General features: G+C 39.3%; 1 protein-coding gene and 1 long non-coding RNA gene across 6 annotated transcripts in view; one reads left to right on the forward strand and one right to left on the reverse strand.

Annotated features, from left to right (window-relative positions):
* Window positions 1–16,974, reverse strand: part of LOC107993750 (ankyrin repeat and SAM domain-containing protein 1A) — a 71,034-nt gene that overhangs the window by 43,027 nt on the left and 11,033 nt on the right. For 3 of the 5 annotated variants that reach the window (XM_062076250.1, XM_062076253.1, XM_062076251.1), the window contains 8 exons: window positions 15,145–15,225; window positions 14,813–14,969; window positions 14,294–14,439; window positions 13,885–14,007; window positions 5,408–5,634; window positions 4,471–4,687; window positions 1,966–2,184; window positions 997–1,273 (listed from right to left, as the gene is read on the reverse strand). In XM_062076250.1, the coding sequence (XP_061932234.1) occupies window positions 997–1,273; window positions 1,966–2,184; window positions 4,471–4,687; window positions 5,408–5,634; window positions 13,885–14,007; window positions 14,294–14,439; window positions 14,813–14,969; window positions 15,145–15,225 (1,447 nt within the window). The remainder of the gene's footprint in view (window positions 1–996; window positions 1,274–1,965; window positions 2,185–4,470; window positions 4,688–5,407; window positions 5,635–13,884; window positions 14,008–14,293; window positions 14,440–14,812; window positions 14,970–15,144; window positions 15,226–16,974) is intronic. The other 2 variants (XM_062076254.1, XM_062076252.1) reach the window with 1 other exon arrangement.
* Window positions 8,027–13,766, forward strand: LOC133666251 (uncharacterized). The gene is made up of 2 exons (XR_009830150.1): window positions 8,027–8,278; window positions 11,049–13,766. It is a non-coding gene; the product is annotated as an uncharacterized LOC133666251 (long non-coding RNA).

Below are 16,974 nucleotides of genomic sequence, written 5' to 3' on the forward strand. Positions count from 1 at the left end.
GCGAGTAAAAAAACATCGATACTTTGACAATAATGTGATATCTCGTTAATGTGAAAATAACAAATAACAAGAGGTCAATTAAGAATTAAGGTTAATAAAGATGAGAATGAAATCTTCATCCTTATGAAAAAAAAAAAAAAAAAAAGAAGAAGCAATTGGATGAAAACGAGGTCCAACTAATAATACCGATCAATCGTCGGATATCTTTTGAAGATAATATTCGATCGGCATTTTCACGAAGCAGTCTCGTTCGAAGGAAAAATGTAGCCAGCGTCAAGCTGTCGGGCCAATTAACTTGCGATTAATTTGTCCACGTTAACGAACTGTAAGGCGCAGAGATGATTCATTGCCGGGTTACACGGTACGATTCTTCGATGCGAAAAAAGAAGTCAATCTCGAGTAAGTGGAAGAAAAAGAAATAGAGGAACGCTTAAAGAAAGACAATTCACCGTATAAATTAGAATCCTGTTAACAACATCGAAATTAACAATCTCTTAAATTAATTCAAGAAAAAGTTGAAAAGTTATTAGCGAAAGGAAAAAGTTATTATCTTAAAATTGAAATTTTATTTAAAACTATAATATATATGGTAAGATGAATAATAATTTATATATTCAAATAATTCATAAATTTATAAATTTCTCATTATTTTAAAATTACAGTAACCCGGATAACCGTCGCAAAATAAGAACAATTACTTCCCAAAGAATCACAATATAAATAAAAGGTATATCTTTGAAAATTTCAAAATCAAATCTCGCGTTTAAAACTTAAAACTAATTTTTCTTAATTTTTTCAGACAAAAATAAGGCACATCATAAGTTTACTCGTGTCTATTTCATTTACGTGTATATGCTCTGTATATCAGACATTATCGAACATAATCAATTATAACACGGAGGTAGATTTCGCTTCGAACGAGAATATTTCTCGCGATCTCGTACAATCTTTAATCGGAGAAGAGGGAGAAAGGGGATCCAGAATATATATTCTTACCGAGACTTTACTGTTGGAGGCGGGGCTGTGAAGAGAACTGGACAAGGGTGCCATTGGCAAGTAAATCCCGGCGGCGCTGGAATCGTTGGGCAAACAACGCCGGTCCCGCGGGCTCGGTCCACCGACGCTCGAGGACGAGGAAACGCTCAATTGGTCCGACTCCCTGCCACCCCCGTATCCCGTGGGTAATGTCAAGGACAGATCCTCCGACACGAAGCTACCCTCCATTGTTCCACGAGGTACCGGTGGCGTTTGGTACAATCCGCTGTCGGAACCCCTGCGCAACCAAACTTAAAGTCTCAGAGGGACTAATTCACAACTTGGAATTGCTAATAGATAAATCTCTTTTTTTTTCTCTCTCTTTATTTATTTATTTTTTGTTTTGATTTGTTTGTTTGCGTAGTAAAGCTAAACATCGTGCAGTAGCGCTTTGGACGATTAACACTGTAACAAATTTTGGAGATTGTTGAACATGAAAGTGTATTTTGTTTCAACACTTGGTGATGGAAGAGAACTCGTGTTATGATTTATTTACTCGTGCGGATATAATTGAAAAGTATTGTTTGTATGAGAATTGATTTGCGATAGAAATGGTAAGCTGTTCGTATATTCCTTTTCAGATTTTTGTTTTTTTTTTTTCTTATTGTTCTCTTGAAATTATTATTCTTGAACATTCACATTTCATACTTAATTTATAATGTAAAAATATTAATCTTATTACAGAAGATGACAATGGCAAATGAGAAAATTTCATCGTAGGATTAAATCTATGATCTATGAATTTTAATTTATAAAAAAGATTTATTCGTAAATATCCAATTGCATTAGAAAGACGCAACAAGTCATTTCTTCGTGAAATTCAGTTTAGAGGAAGGAAATCTCGATTGACAATCGAACGGAATATTTATTCGAATGTCGGGCGAATCAAAAGCGCTACCATCGTGGTAAAGAATGTTTGCATGCCATTACCGTGTGGTGTCACGCTGTGTTAATGGTATTCTGTCGGTGGTAGTGTTTTGTGGTTTGTCGTCGGGAGTCTGATCGGAACTTTCGAGTGTATTTATCGAGTTCAGAGTGTCGGACATAGACATAAAGACGCTGTCGAAGACTGAACTGGGGTCGGAGTCCTCTGTCTGCTGGAGGGTCCTCCGTACACCGTTCACTGGTCCCCCATTCTGCTCGTCTTCACTGAAATTCGCAATCCATCCGGTATCGTCAGATTTGAATTTCCAACGACTCGTTTACCGTATAGCATAATGAGAAGAAGCGTAGCCACTGCCGAAGCGAGCAATAGCGTGCCATTTTTTATTTTCGTCATCTTTACTAAATGCGTTTTCTATTATTATTTTGTTCTCTTTTTTTATTAAAAAATAGAATCGAGAATATAGCGATTAGAATGAATATTAAATTGAAAAGAATTAATTGTAAGATGTGTCATCAACTATGCTAAAATAATACTAACAGCTAATTAAATATTAGCATCAATAATTGCTCGTCCTTTCTTTCCATTTACAGTTACCTTAAAGAAATCGTCTCTTTGAAAGATAACTCGTTCATCGATCAACCTAAACACAACCGATATACACCGTGCATCATCGTCTCTCCCTCGACAACGCGTAAGTTCGAGAGGATGAACGGCGACTTTTTAATGAGGCCACGTAGACGAGGTCGGAGGCGCGAGCGGAGAAACAGAAAGAGAAGAAAAGCAGCCGAGGATCGGTGTTGGACGAGGCCAGAGGAGTGGAAACAAGCGAAGCCAGAGGTGAATGAGGAACCGGCGAACCGCGAGTGGAGGCCATGCCCATAGGACGAGGGAGAGAGCAATGGTTATTAGTTTTATGCTGAGACGGGCTAACATTTACATTGTTTAACGTGATGGATTCATCTCGAGGCGGTCGAGCCACGGCTACCGACGTCAAACATTGACGGTGGAGGTGCGGAAAGCCCTGGTACCGCTCCTCGCCACCCTCCCCCCTCGTCTCGACATATCCGTCTTTCGTTTCTCCCTCTCTCTCTTTTTCCCTCTGTCAGGCAGTCCCGGTCGGCCTCGGCCCTCTTTCTCTGTTGGTCTGCTCGGGCCAACCAGTCGAGCTTAGCAGCTGGCAGCAACGCAGAGCGAAAGAGAGAAACGGAGAAAGAAAGAGGAAGGGAGAGAGAGAATACCAATAGGGTGACCTAGGGGTGAACGAGGCGGTCGGCGGACCCACCATCGCCTGCCTACATCAGGAAAATTAAACCAAGCCAAGCGGTGCTTAACGCGCTGGGGCTACACGCGGCCGCGCCACCTCCTCCAACCTCTTCTCCTCCACCTCCACCTCTCTCTCAGCTTTTCCCTTTTCGGCCCCAGAACCTTTCCTTCTCCCCTCCCTACCCTCCTCCTTCCTCTCCATCGTCCTTCTTCTGACCACCCTCGCAAAACCTACCTCTCCCCCACCCACGACTTCGGTGGCTGTGCGGTGCAAGAGGCAGAGCATCGGTACTAAAACGGTACCAGCTCGACGACGACGACGACGACGACGACGGCGCTAACCATCATCCGAGCCACCCGTTCATTCACTCCGTGTGCCCCACGTCTATGCTTTTGTTTACCCGACATCTCCTATATTAAACCCGCCACGGTTATGCGCCCCACCTATACTGCATATCCGCTCTTTTCTAGAAAATATTACCGACCTCTACTCTACTCTACTCTACTCTACTCTACTCTTATCCGATGCACCGACGCGATATTCTTTTCTCTCACTCCGCTCCAAGATGACGCCGGATGAGCACAAATGCAGGGGGGAGAGAGAGAGAGGAAGACAAGTAACAGCCCGGTGCAATTGTTTCTTTTTTTCCTTCTTGTTTTATTTTTTCCTTCTCGTTTTTTTTTTCGTTTCGTTCTCTTTCTTTTCTCTTCCGTGTTTTTTTCGCCCCCTTGCGCCCCCTCTTCTCGAAGTTCACGCAATCGTTGCACGGAAATGCAAAATGCGAATGGCGTGTAGCGATGCGTTCGTTGGAAGGATGATGGCTCGTCGCGATCGAAAGCAGCCGTGCTGGTTTTTTGCATCGATGGAACATCGAGGCACCGTTATTGTTGTAGCATTGCTTTTATACTGTTTCTCGGATAACTCGGATCTGTTCATTTTGATTTAAATACGTCTCGATTGCTTTAACGAATTTCTTATTTGTTCGTAATTTAAACAAATTAACAACGGGGCCATTTTTTTCGTACTAAAAGAAGAGAGAGAGAGAGAAAGAAATTCAAGATCTAAAAAATCTTTAAATTTTAAGCAAAGTTTTTAATCGAATTATTGTTTTATTTCTTGCAGCTTGATATCGCAGAGCGCAATAACGGCATTTTACATTACCAAGTTTTTTACATTGTAAAAATAACGGCAAAAAAAAGAAAAAAAGGAGGAATGTACATCGAAAGCAACGGCGGAACAGTCACGAGACGGTGTTAAGAGAAGGAAGGGGGAGCGCGATACTCACAAAGACATAACGGAAGTGCCGGAAACACGGCGATCATCGTCCCGAGGCTTGTGATAGAATTGCCATTGAGTGGGCGATGTCCCTTCCGCCGGGGAGAGATCATCCCCTGGGCGAACGTTCTCGTAAGGGCTGCCCAATGAATCGTTCCCTTGGACCGGAATCGGTGGCAAGTTCTCGCTGTCGGCATCGCTCTCCACGCCAGAGGAAGATCTGTGCCCTGCTCCAAATATTCCATATTCGTTGATCATTCATTTAAGTTCATTTTTTTAATTCAAGCTTAGCTGAAGCACGAAGAATAGGAAGAATGATGGATCATCGGAAGACGATTCATTAATGGCGCAATTAACTAGACGATATTATAGGAAGAATTTTTAATTAGCCAAAAAAAGAAATTGAGAATTTGATTCGTTACAATGGAAAGAATCGTAAGAATCATAATAATGTAAGAAGTTTATATATTACATATTTATAAACTCCAATTTTCTATTAATATCACGGAAATTTATTTTTTCAGACTGGAATTCAATATGATTTCATTAATATCATGACACAAAAATCTGTTAAAAACCAAACCAAAGTCAAATCTTGATTTGATTCGATAATTCTAATGGTAATAACAAGTGGATAAACATCACGGAACAAGCTTACGACCCAATACGAAAAATTTCCTCGGCGTTAACAAGGTTCAACATGCCATCGGGCGAAATCTTATCGCTCGATGCTCGCTCATGCAAACCGTTCCAACAAATTTTTCGAGGGTACGTAGCCGGTATCAGGGCCGGGCAATCGACTCGGTTTATACACTTATACACGCGCGTGACAGCTCGCCGAGAGACACGTCGTTTTTCTCCACCAGATATACGTCTCGTTAATTGCACAGCTCGTTTGCTCGGGACGTGCAGGAGGCGAGAGAGAGAGAGAGCAGGCGGATACGCACTTTTTATCACCGCGGTGATGTCCTGAGTGACGTGCGGCGGGAACTGTCCCAGAAGATCGAGCACCGTGTTCTGTCGCGAGTCCCGGATGCCCAGGTCGACCCCTCTGTCCAGGAGTGCCCGCACCACTTCCATCTTCCCGCAGAGCGCCGCCTCGTGCATCGCGGTCCCCGCGGACGTCCTCGTGTTCACGTCGACGCCCGCCGCCAGCAACACCTCCACCACAGCTCTGAAACCGACATATTTATATTTTCCTTTTTTTTCCCCCCTATTTTTCTTTTCGGATTGAATTATGGCCAGATGCTTTTTCTCCTTTTTCTTTTTTTCTTTTGTTTTTTTGTAGATGGATGAGAAAACTGTGAAACCGTTTTTTGGACGAAACAGGTGAAAATATATAACGGTTGACGTTTGTAAGTAATGAAGGGTGAGTGAAATTTTACGACACGGTTTATTTCTGTCTGTATGGTGAATTTTGCAAACTTCGAGTCAAAATATTTTCTCGATTGGATGATTTTTCGATACGAATAGATTGATCTTTTTTCTCGTAGAGAATATAAAATTGTATTGTATATGTATTGAGCAATGAATAATCTGACGATCTCGCTTGAAGAAACGTCTTCCAAGAGGAATAAAAATTAACGACATCAGAATCGTTTGAAAGATTTTTTTCCATAATGCTGAAAATCGAGGTGAATTTTTCAAAACATAATTCACGAACGTTGATTAATTTCTATGAAATTTCATTATATAACGCATCTTGACTTTCTCGATCCACATAAAAATTCAATTACGAATCAACAATCTTATCTCAACAACCCCCTCCCATAGAAATTTCATCTAATATCCATCTGACGCACACACACGCGCGTTTCCATAAACATGCTTCCCAATAATACTCGCGATCTTGCCCGAAATTAACAAACCAAATTAGGAGCAGAAGCCTCCACACCGGGATTCTCTTTAACCAGGCGTGCAACATCGGTTCGAATTCCCCTGGTTCCCCAAAGCGTGACCATCGGGGAACGATGGTTTCCTACGGAGACCTCCCCCTGGATCCGCGGATCACCGACGTCAGCTGAAAGTGGCCCGCTTGCACGCATTTCCCATTTCGATGCGATACGACCACCACCACCACCACCACCACCGAATGTATCACGAAACCCAGATTTCGTTTTGTATCCGTCGGTCGGTGTGCACCGACTGCAGTGACCGCAGCCATCCGTCGCATATAGGATTCGTGGCTGGGAATCGGATTCACGTGCACCTATGTTGTTATTACCGTGCCATAGGGGTATTTGTATACTGGCTTACCAAGAGCACCGATATTGAATCCGATAATAGACATTACTTCTGCCCCGCTCCCGATCCCTTCTCGAACCCTACAGCTCCCCCCTCCCCCTTCCTCTCGTCGCGCCTTCCCTTTGTCCCGCTCCCGCCCACGTAACGCCGCCCACGGAACCGACAGATCCGCCAAATATCGCGGCGGGGCGCGTGAAACGCGTGCGTGAACGCAATCACCGGTGTGTGTGCACATTCGGTACACAACCGAATCCCGAGTTACGTTTCGATACGTGTGTAGGGGAGGAGGGGGGAGGCGCGTGCACAACACCGAAAACGAGCGTACACAGCGATCGAGTTTCCGTGCACAGAAGGGGGACTCTGGGGGCTGGTTGCTGCCGTAGATTCGCGCCTGTCCAAACAGTCAAAATGCCTGTACACACGTGTATGTGTATGTGTATATACGTGGGTGTGGGCACGAGGTGTTTGATCATCGTGGAGATTGTCCATCGGGCAGATTTTCCAACCTAATCAGCGCGACGAGGTCCGACCGGGATGGGAGAGGATAAGGAGTAAGGAGATTCTTGGTTCGAAGAAGGATACGGTTGTATCGGGTGAAATGTAATTGAAAGATTGAAGGATTGATGGTAAGTTTGATCGATCGAGTCGATTTAGAGTTCTCGATATTATTTCTTATGAATAAATATATTTTTAGGATAAAAATTGGATTATTAAAATTGGGAAAAATTTGGACCGCTATAACTTCGAAAATAATGATTCTCGATCAATGAGCGAGCGATCGTTAGAAACGTGGAACTTTGCTCTTTAAAACGGTTTTTTATTTATCCCGATACGACTTCCGGTTCCCGAGATATCGTCGTGTAAAGAAAGAGGTAATTTTTAATCGTTTCGCCATCTTTTTCCTTACCCCCTCCCTTTCCTGTTTCAAAGTCCAAATGATAAATACGATTCCTGGAAGAACGCGTTCAAATCTGCATTTCCGTGAAAAAATATAGATCGCTGAATCATTCAAATAATTTCATTCGAGCTCCATAATTTAACTTGTTTTATATAATTTTTATATTTCAATATCTTCTTTAGCTACACAAAAATTTCGTAATCGTACAATGAAGGTAACGAAGATCGAAAGTTAAACGCGATTGAAATATATACTATATATACTGTATATACTAAATTCGGTAAATTAATTCCTGGAAGGATCGAAAAGGCGAACACGGTCTCGAGAAAAAAAATGTAAACAATACTTCCCGAGCCTCGTTTCCACAACAAACAGTTTATCAAACCAGGCAATATTCGCCTTTCACGCGTCCCTCGACGCGTTCAGTCTCGAATTCGCCACGGTGGAATACGGCCGCGTGGCAAACACGCAACGTGTACTTACGCAACGCGTCCGCGGTTCGCGCGTGCTACGTAGTGCGTAGTGTACACGCGTATCGTTCACGCGTCTCTCATCGAAATGCCGCACGGTCGTCGAGAGATGGTGTTCACGTGCCTATTTAACATTTTAACGGATACGTTGTCACGTATGCGGTGGCCGTCACCTGTCATCGTTCGACGTGACTTTGTTCTAAACGGTATTGAATAAATATTTCCGTTCCGCGCCTTTGATGCTCCTCCTTTCTTTTTATTTTTTCAAATTGCACTTCATAAGAATCATCTAATATTCTGAGAATTCGGGAATGGAGAGAGATTTTGGGAATTTTAAAAATATTCTATGATCTAATATTACACGTAGATGATACATTGTCGGTCGTAAGCGTTGTCAAAATCTTTGTGCTAAGAAGAAAAACTTTAAAGATTAAACCCTCTTTTTCTTGCATGCTTAATCTTTTCGAAGAATGAAAAATGAAAACGGGTATAATTATTCTAAAGAGTTTTCCCAAAGTACGTGTCAAATCTCTTTTCAAAATTAAATTTTTATCCAATTTTTGTCCCTCCTTTCCGTTCAAAAATTAACAAAATCCCAGGAAGACATTCTAAAAAAGATTGGATCGATAAATAGCTCGATCTCTATTTCACTGGATCGACGAAAAGTCGAGGAGGGGCACGAAGATCGACCAGTTTCCCCCAGAGGAAGGGGCGGTGGGAAAATAGAAGAGGGGGTGCATCAGGAGGCGACGGAAAATGCATCCATCGTGCTGTGTATCGCGACGCGATCGCATTATAAGCGGGCAGCGCCAGTTAAAGCGATTATCGGCTGCAAGGCTGCATAGAAAAACCGACGTTATACCCGATTACAATGTGACTGCCGTTTCGCGGCGATTCGGAACGAACGATTTTCGATCCCTACGTATCCACCGGCCCCGTACCGTCCCACCTACAACCGTCGATTATTTTAAAGGCTTACCAGTCGGATTATGGACGTGACGCCGCGATGTTAAATGAGAATGAATTGGCCGAGCAAAGCGTTAAATACTATTCCCCGCGCTTCGAACGCTCTTTATTCTGCCCGGTTGAAACGAGCGTATCGATGATTCTTCGGGGGGATGGTTTATGCGAATTCTGGAACGTCGTTTCCAGAAGATGAGACTCTTTTTTTTGGAATGGAAGATTAATATTAAGAAATTTTGGATCGTTTAATTTTTGGATAAAACTTTAAATATTTTTTTTTCTCTTTTGTATTTGGGATGCTCTGTGGACAATTGAAATAAGTATCGGGGTTGTTTTATTGTTTGGAACGAATTTCGAAACGATTTCGGAACTAGCTGCGTTGATTTTTATTCGATAAGGAGATAGATATTTGTCGAGAAAAAAGATACTCCTTTCTTTCTTTTTAAATTTTTATTTCAATTGCGAGAATGGTAAGGATATTGTCAGAGAATTTCAAATCGTATCGAAAACGAAAATTATTTTCTCTCTCTCTCTCTCTCTTTTGTTTAAGATATATTCTAGTTTTAGATAATTTTCTTTTTTTTTTTCTCAATCGAAACTCACTTAACCGTGATAGAAAAATACGCGTATAGGGGGACAAACATTTACGTCATAAGGGGATATTAAAAAAAAAAAAAAAAAAGTTTACACATCAATTTTTTTTTTTTGTCATTTTTCCCTGTCTACTATCATGTCAATTTTACACAAATATTTCCCTTCATACCTCCATCAAATGTTATTTACGACTGTTTGGATATTTTAAATCAACGAACCGTTCGATGACAAACTGGAAATAATAAACCGGTTGGCATCGCATCCAGCTTCTCGCTATAAAACGATGGAAATACATCGTGGGAAAAAAGAGGGTGGAGGGGAGAAAAAACGAGAGAGAGAGAGAGAGAAAGAAGAATAAAAAAAAAATAAAAATAAAAGCACGCACACGATGAAAACGCGTGCAAATAGCCGCGTTTCAAAGAATTGTTTCGAGCGCGTGTATCCCGAAATTCATTTTCGTTATTTAATTGTACAGGATCGGTGTAACCGATTATCCGGTTAATCTTGCATCATCCGATTGAACGGTTCGATTAATCAAATAACGAAGGCTCGTGCTTACAATATCGTTTATTTAACTGAACATTTTTGCTGTGCGATGCAACAATCACCAATTATTTGTGTAAATGCTAGTAAATCGATCGAACGTTGGCCGTGGGAGGGAGGGCCCTACCGCCCATATTTTTGGGAGGGAGGGGGGTGACTATTTTTCTTTATGGAGGCGCATTGTGCGCCATTGCGAAAACAACACACGCATCTCGTTCTGGCCTCTCGTCCACGTTTCACGTGCCGTGACACGGGCATATCGCTTATTTTTTCATGTCCCTCTCTCCCACGAGGTAAATCGCTCGCTGTCACACAATTTACGTTTTCGAAATTCACGCTTTGTCAAAAAATATCCGTTCCATGTGTATCGTTTCAAAATTTACACTGGATATATATATATATATATATTGGTGTAGAGAATCGTGCAACGAGGAAAAAGAGAGGGTGTCCGGTGTATTTATGGAAAATGACCCGAAAAGAATATTTGATATTCCCTCCTTTTCTTTTATGTCGTGTAAAATTGTTTTTCAAATTGTAATTAAAAATGTACGTTTGTCCATTCTCGTAACCAAATATATTTAATTCTTCGTCGAGTTACGGAAGATTTATATTCTCATTCCGCAATCGAATATTTTTCTCAAACGAGAAAATCATCATTTCGTTTTTTAATGATCCAGATTTAATTTTTCGCAATGTAATCGATTTTATTTTTACTCCTACGTTCCAAAAAAGTTGCACTCAATTGTACTTTTCTTTAAACACTCTCAAATATATCAATCCATTTAATAATTATACTCGATCGATAAAAATATCTTCAACATTTCTTCCTTCTCCGTCAAAAAAAAAACATTATTAATACATTACTTCAATTTCCAGCTAACGACACACCTAGGCCGCGCCAAATCACACGCCGAACAAAAGATCCAATACCATTTCCCAACTCCCATTGTTCGAGCACACGCCAAACGGTACGAAGACACTGCAAATCCCTTCAAAAGGGAGCAGCGCGTCAATGTTGGTGAACAGTTATCGAAGCGTCAGAACACCTTGGTGCATAAAGGGGGCATTAAACATCCTGCGAGCAATCACGATCCAGCAAACCGATCTAGGTCGATACGTTTCGAAGGTAACGATTAATACGATCCTCTCGTAATCGAGGGGCGGCTATGGAATACGCATGAACGGTCAGAGAGGGATGTCTGTTGGCCTCCGCGGATCCATTCGATCGGAGATTCGCTCGGACGAGGAGGAGACTGGGCTCGATCGGTAATATGGGACGTGCGTTACCGAGAGAGGGTTGCGACGGATCATGCCAGGACATAATACATACATACATATCGTATTCGACGGGATTACGTAACGTGGTGCTCTCTGATTGGCTAATGGGCAACGCTGCAAATGGTTCGACATCGTTATGGTTAGGCGAAACGACTCTATTGTTGTCCCGGGATACAATGAGCGAGCTATATTATTGGATAATTAGCGCGAACAGTTCGGAAGAAAAAAAAGTGTTACTGGAAATGGAGGAAGAAGAAGATGCGGATTGTAAGATGTAATTTTGAGAAATTGAGGAAAGGATTTGAGAAAGTTGTAAATTTGGTATTGTAGAGGATGTTGATAATCGTGGGATATGGAGGGTCGATTCCGAAAATTGAATACAAAATGTTAGAAATATAAAAATTTCGAGTGGAGGAGTAATCGGTAATAATTATTTTCGTGTTTTTTTTTATTATGTTTGATTTATTATTTTAGTTGAATATTTAGCAAGATTTGATTTTAGTTTTAAAATACAATTAAGTTAAAATTTTCATAGAAAGCGTAGATTTTTTTATGATAGTTTTTAACTGAGTTTGTTATGATAATTTTATACAAATTATAGATTTTATGTGTTAATATCATATGGAACTTTAATAATAAGATAGAGAGAAATATTTTGTCTATGTTCAGTAGTTTGGATCAATATTTAATGATTTGTTAAATATTTGATGATTGTTTTAGATAAATTAATAATACAATCGAAGCGATAACAAATTATTCGTGTTCCAATTTCAGATATATGTACTGATTTCATCAAAATTGATTTATTCATCAGAGATTTATTCACGGGATACATTAATAAGATTAATTTCAGACACCTAGCTATGATGATTATGATTTATTAACTACTAATTATATACTCAATATTTCCTCAATATATTATTACTTACAACAAAAAATCTTCTTCAAAATAAAGAAATTTTTCGATCTTTTGATAGATTTAACACTTAAATAGTCCTATATAAAAAAAATATGTAATTCAATTTATCCTTACTATTTTCCCACTTTCAAAAGTGAGTTTTCAAATTCAACTTCAACTGCTTGATATATTTTATTCCAAATTTCATAAAAAAAAACCATCCCCTCTTTATCAACATCACAAACAAAATATTCACAAACAAATTGATCTTCGACAGTGATCATGTTTGCAAAAAAAATAAAAGAACGAAATCCGAAATCATAGACAAAAATTGAACGTTCTTTTCTTTAGATGGCACACGCGGAACGAAAATTAATCGTGTGACGCGTGTACGCGCTTGGAGGCCAAGCGTGTACACAATCCCCAGCAGGGTTCCACGAATCATGAATAATCTAACACGATCCTGATCTGCAATGCAATATAAAATAGATTTCATGGACAGCGGCTGTAAATGCGTGCGCGCGCGCGCGCGCTCATACTGTCACCCTCGCGTGTTGATCAAACGCCGTGCGACGATCATCGACTCAGCTTGATTAAATAAAGAGAGCGTGTTACCGGTGAACGATCCTGACTGGTTATTGGACAGGCTTTACGATCCGTAACGAAACTTGAGATTGTCAAACGGAATTTCACGGGATTTTTTTTTTTTTTTTTTGGCAAAAGAATTTTAATGATACGCGATGGAACGCGTATTAGATCGACATGAACGGAAGAATTTGTTTAATAGAATTTGTGAGAGGAAGAAATAAATGAAATGAATATTTTTCTCGAGTAAAAGTTACATTGATCGTAAATGTGTTTAAGTTTTCAACGATAAAATTAAATGTAAAAGTAGAATATGAAATTTGATTCTAGTTGATTTAAATTAATGTCGCGATACCTTTGGTTGAAATATTTTATATATTTTTGAAAATTATATATTCAGAAGATTTTTATAATAAATATAATTTAATTAATAACATTAGTGATTATTGGACAATAACGAGAATTAAAATTGTTAAACGAATTTTTTATAAAATGAAAGAAAATATTTTTTAATTAAAATCAAAATTGATAAATGATTTGATAATTGATTTAATTATCAATTTAAAAAAATAATTAATTCAATAATTATTTCAGTTTGTTAATTCTTAAGAAATGATTAATAATTTTTTTATTCAATACAAAATCGTGATGCACAAAGATATAAAGACAATCAGGATCGAATTTTAAACTAAAAACTTGCGTGAAAAAGTGAACCTTTTTTAGTACAATATTTGAAAAGTATCTATAAAATTATTTTTTCATTTCTCTTATACATATATACATATATATTATTCATATCCACATATAATTTTGAATAAATGCATTCGAAACGAGATGATAATTGATTTTTCATAACTTGAAATAACAATTTACCGAAAAAAAAAAATCATACACGTGGATGGATCCATAAAAAAAAAAAAAAAAAAAGTGTACGTGTTCACAAAGACTCACCTATGACCATTTCGCGAAGCCAGATGCAGCGGTGTGTGAGGAAAAATCACCGACGAGGAAGAATTCCGGAGGGGCACGATCAGTTCTGGATACGTGCTAACGAGCAATTGCACGGTTTCCAACCTATAAAGGATAATTAATTTTACAGAAGAAGCACAAAGCCAATTAGCAATGTCATCGATTATTCAGTCGCGACGATCAATTATGCGCGTGCAGTTTCAGTTTCCTCCCATTGAAAGATTCCTCGAATTTCAATCGAGTCCACCGTTCGAAACTCGAAATTCTCGAAATTATGGACGAATTTTAAATACGAAGGGAGAAAGAGAGAGAGAGAAAAAAACTCAACAAAATTGTACGTATGCACGCGCAAGAAAGGGAGAGAGAAAAAAAAGTCGCATGTGAAATTTACCTGCCATATTGTGCGGCGAGATCCAGCGCGGATTCTCCCCGGCTGTTGCGGATGCTGGGGTCGCATCCGTATTGCAGCAGCTGTGCCACCACTTCCGTGTGCCCATACTGTGCCGCACAGTGCAACGCTGTTTCGTTGTCCTTCGTCTACGATCACACCGACAAACGTATTTCGAGTATACGTTTCGTTTTGATTAAATGTCTTAATTTATACAACACGTACAAAACGATAAGACGAAGGGATATGGGCAGAGCATTACACGAGAGCTTCACACGATGGTAAGGTACGTGTTAATTGATAAATATTGATATCATAATTAATTTCATTAATAATTAATGCGACTTTATTTTTAAGAATTTTGTGTTCGTTATATTTGTAATAATATAAAACGATTAAAATATATAAAGTATCGAAGGGAGCGATAATAAAAATCGCGAGAATACTTTTATTTGACTGAAGTTTAAGAGGAAGAAAAAAGAATAAAGAAAAAAAAAAAAGAAAAAGAATAAATTTACTGACCGTAAGATTCACTTTAGGTACCGAGGGTCCTTGGGTAAGAATTAACCGCACGATTTCAGCGTCGCCCGCCCAAGCTGCCAAATGAAGCGGAGAAGAGCCTTTAGCGTCGACGACGTTAGTGGAAGCCTCATATTGGAGCAATAACTTTACCACCTCCCTGAGGATGAAAGCGTTTTCCCCGAATTATCGTCACAATTTGCGCGACATCGATTAATCGTCGATCAAGAAGTATATTAATGAGAAACGCGGCTTAAGATAAATTTCTTATATCGAGGAAACTTTTTTATGGAATTTTTCTTTTTTTTTTGAAATTTTGCCAAATCGAAACGTACTTGTGTCCGTTCAAAGCTGCATGATGAAGGGCTGAATAACCACTGGCGTCTTGCACATTAGCCCCCGGACCCCGCCGCAGACTGTAAGTAAATAAAATAGATTAGATCGATTGATTGATGATGAAAATATAATTGAAAAAGAATTAAGAAAAAAACGTTTATTGATAAACATAAGAATAAGGGATGTTAGTATATTAAAATATCTTTGGAGATTCGAGAAACTAAAACAAATAGAAAAATTGGTATATAATTTAAACGCCAATCGATTAAATTAAACGCCATTTTCTAAAATCGATCTTCTAAAAGTGTTCTTAACACATTAATATAATAATTTGATTAATGAATGAATAATTTGACGTTATTGTATCAGTTACAGGAAGTCGAAAGTGATAATGACTCATATTTAAATGACACAGTCATTCAGTTTATATTTGTCCAAGGTCTATGCTTAACGATACGCGGATCGTTACATTGCTCATATTTGAAGTCGAACGTCACAAATATATAATTAATAATAATTCAACCTTATAAACTTTCAACATTACAAACAACCAGAACTATTTCAAAACTTTTATAACACGGTTACAACAATTGCGACAATCGCGCCACAGGTATTATCACCACCATCACCAACTACAAACTAACCTAACTAACCTTCTAATCCATATCAATAACTTTGTACCTTATCTCAAAAAATAATCACCTTCCCCTCTATCCTTTACTCAAAAATATCCTTTCCAAAATCTTAAAAAAAGTCAAATCGAAAACCTTAAGCTCCGCTTAAGGAAAAAATAGATCGCAAGATTCTTTCACGAAATTCTCTATCCCGACGCGAGCGTTCGTCACGTGACCGTAAAAGCCTCGTTGGGAGGGGGAAGCGTTATTCGCCAGCAAGGCTCAATATCGCGCTATTTGCAGCCGACAGTTGGAAAGCAATCCCAATCGTGAGGTCACGAGATCGTTGGAGAGCGATGGTAACTATCATCGGGCCCCATTTCCGCAATTAGGAATTCATGTTTGCTGCCGGTAACTAATACCCGGCGGCAATATGGAGAAGCAAAGAATCGCGCGTCAACGCAACGAGACACCGTCGTATCGCGACAGACAGAGTTAGGTCTCGCACAATGGGCCTCGCGGACAGGAACAGGTTCGCTAATGAAGCTTCCTGCATCCAACACATGTTCTCATTATTGGCCTTTGTTGCGTCCGTGGCGAGATAAACGTCGGCCACGCTCCGCCCTCGCGCAAACACAATGTAAACGCGCCTTTGGATCATCCCCCTTGGGACGAATGCCACACTTTCCTTTTCTTCCCTTTTTTCTTTTTTTTTTTTTTTTTTTCGGAGATTTCTAGGTCGGTGATGGATACATTCTCATTCAACACTGATTCGATACGAGACATTGTCTTGTAACGATACGAGATGAGTTGATACAATCATTGGAATGCAATTCTCTGTGTTTGCAAAGTCGAGGACTATTTTTTGTAAGTGTATACTTTGAAAGGGACCAGGTAATTTTTTACTGGGTTTATTTAATTATTAGGGCACCATTCTATTTTTAATCTCGAAAATATTCTTCAAGTGGATGCGTATTGAAAATAAATCTTTGATATGATTAATATCTTGTATTGCTATCTTATATTTCCATCGTTTTTCAAAATGGATTTACAATTTTTTTACAATCTATTGCTCTCTTGAAGATATTTTCAATTACGTAACTTACATCATTTTCTCTATTATTTTTCAAAATAGAAGAATTCTTTTTAGAAACTCGTTAGAATATTTTTTGAACAACTTTATTGTTCGAGAGTATTAAAGCAACTCTCGAGAAT

This window comes from Apis cerana, linkage group LG6, assembly GCF_029169275.1.
Source record: "Apis cerana isolate GH-2021 linkage group LG6, AcerK_1.0, whole genome shotgun sequence".
In the NCBI taxonomy this organism is placed as follows: domain Eukaryota; kingdom Metazoa; phylum Arthropoda; class Insecta; order Hymenoptera; family Apidae; genus Apis; species Apis cerana.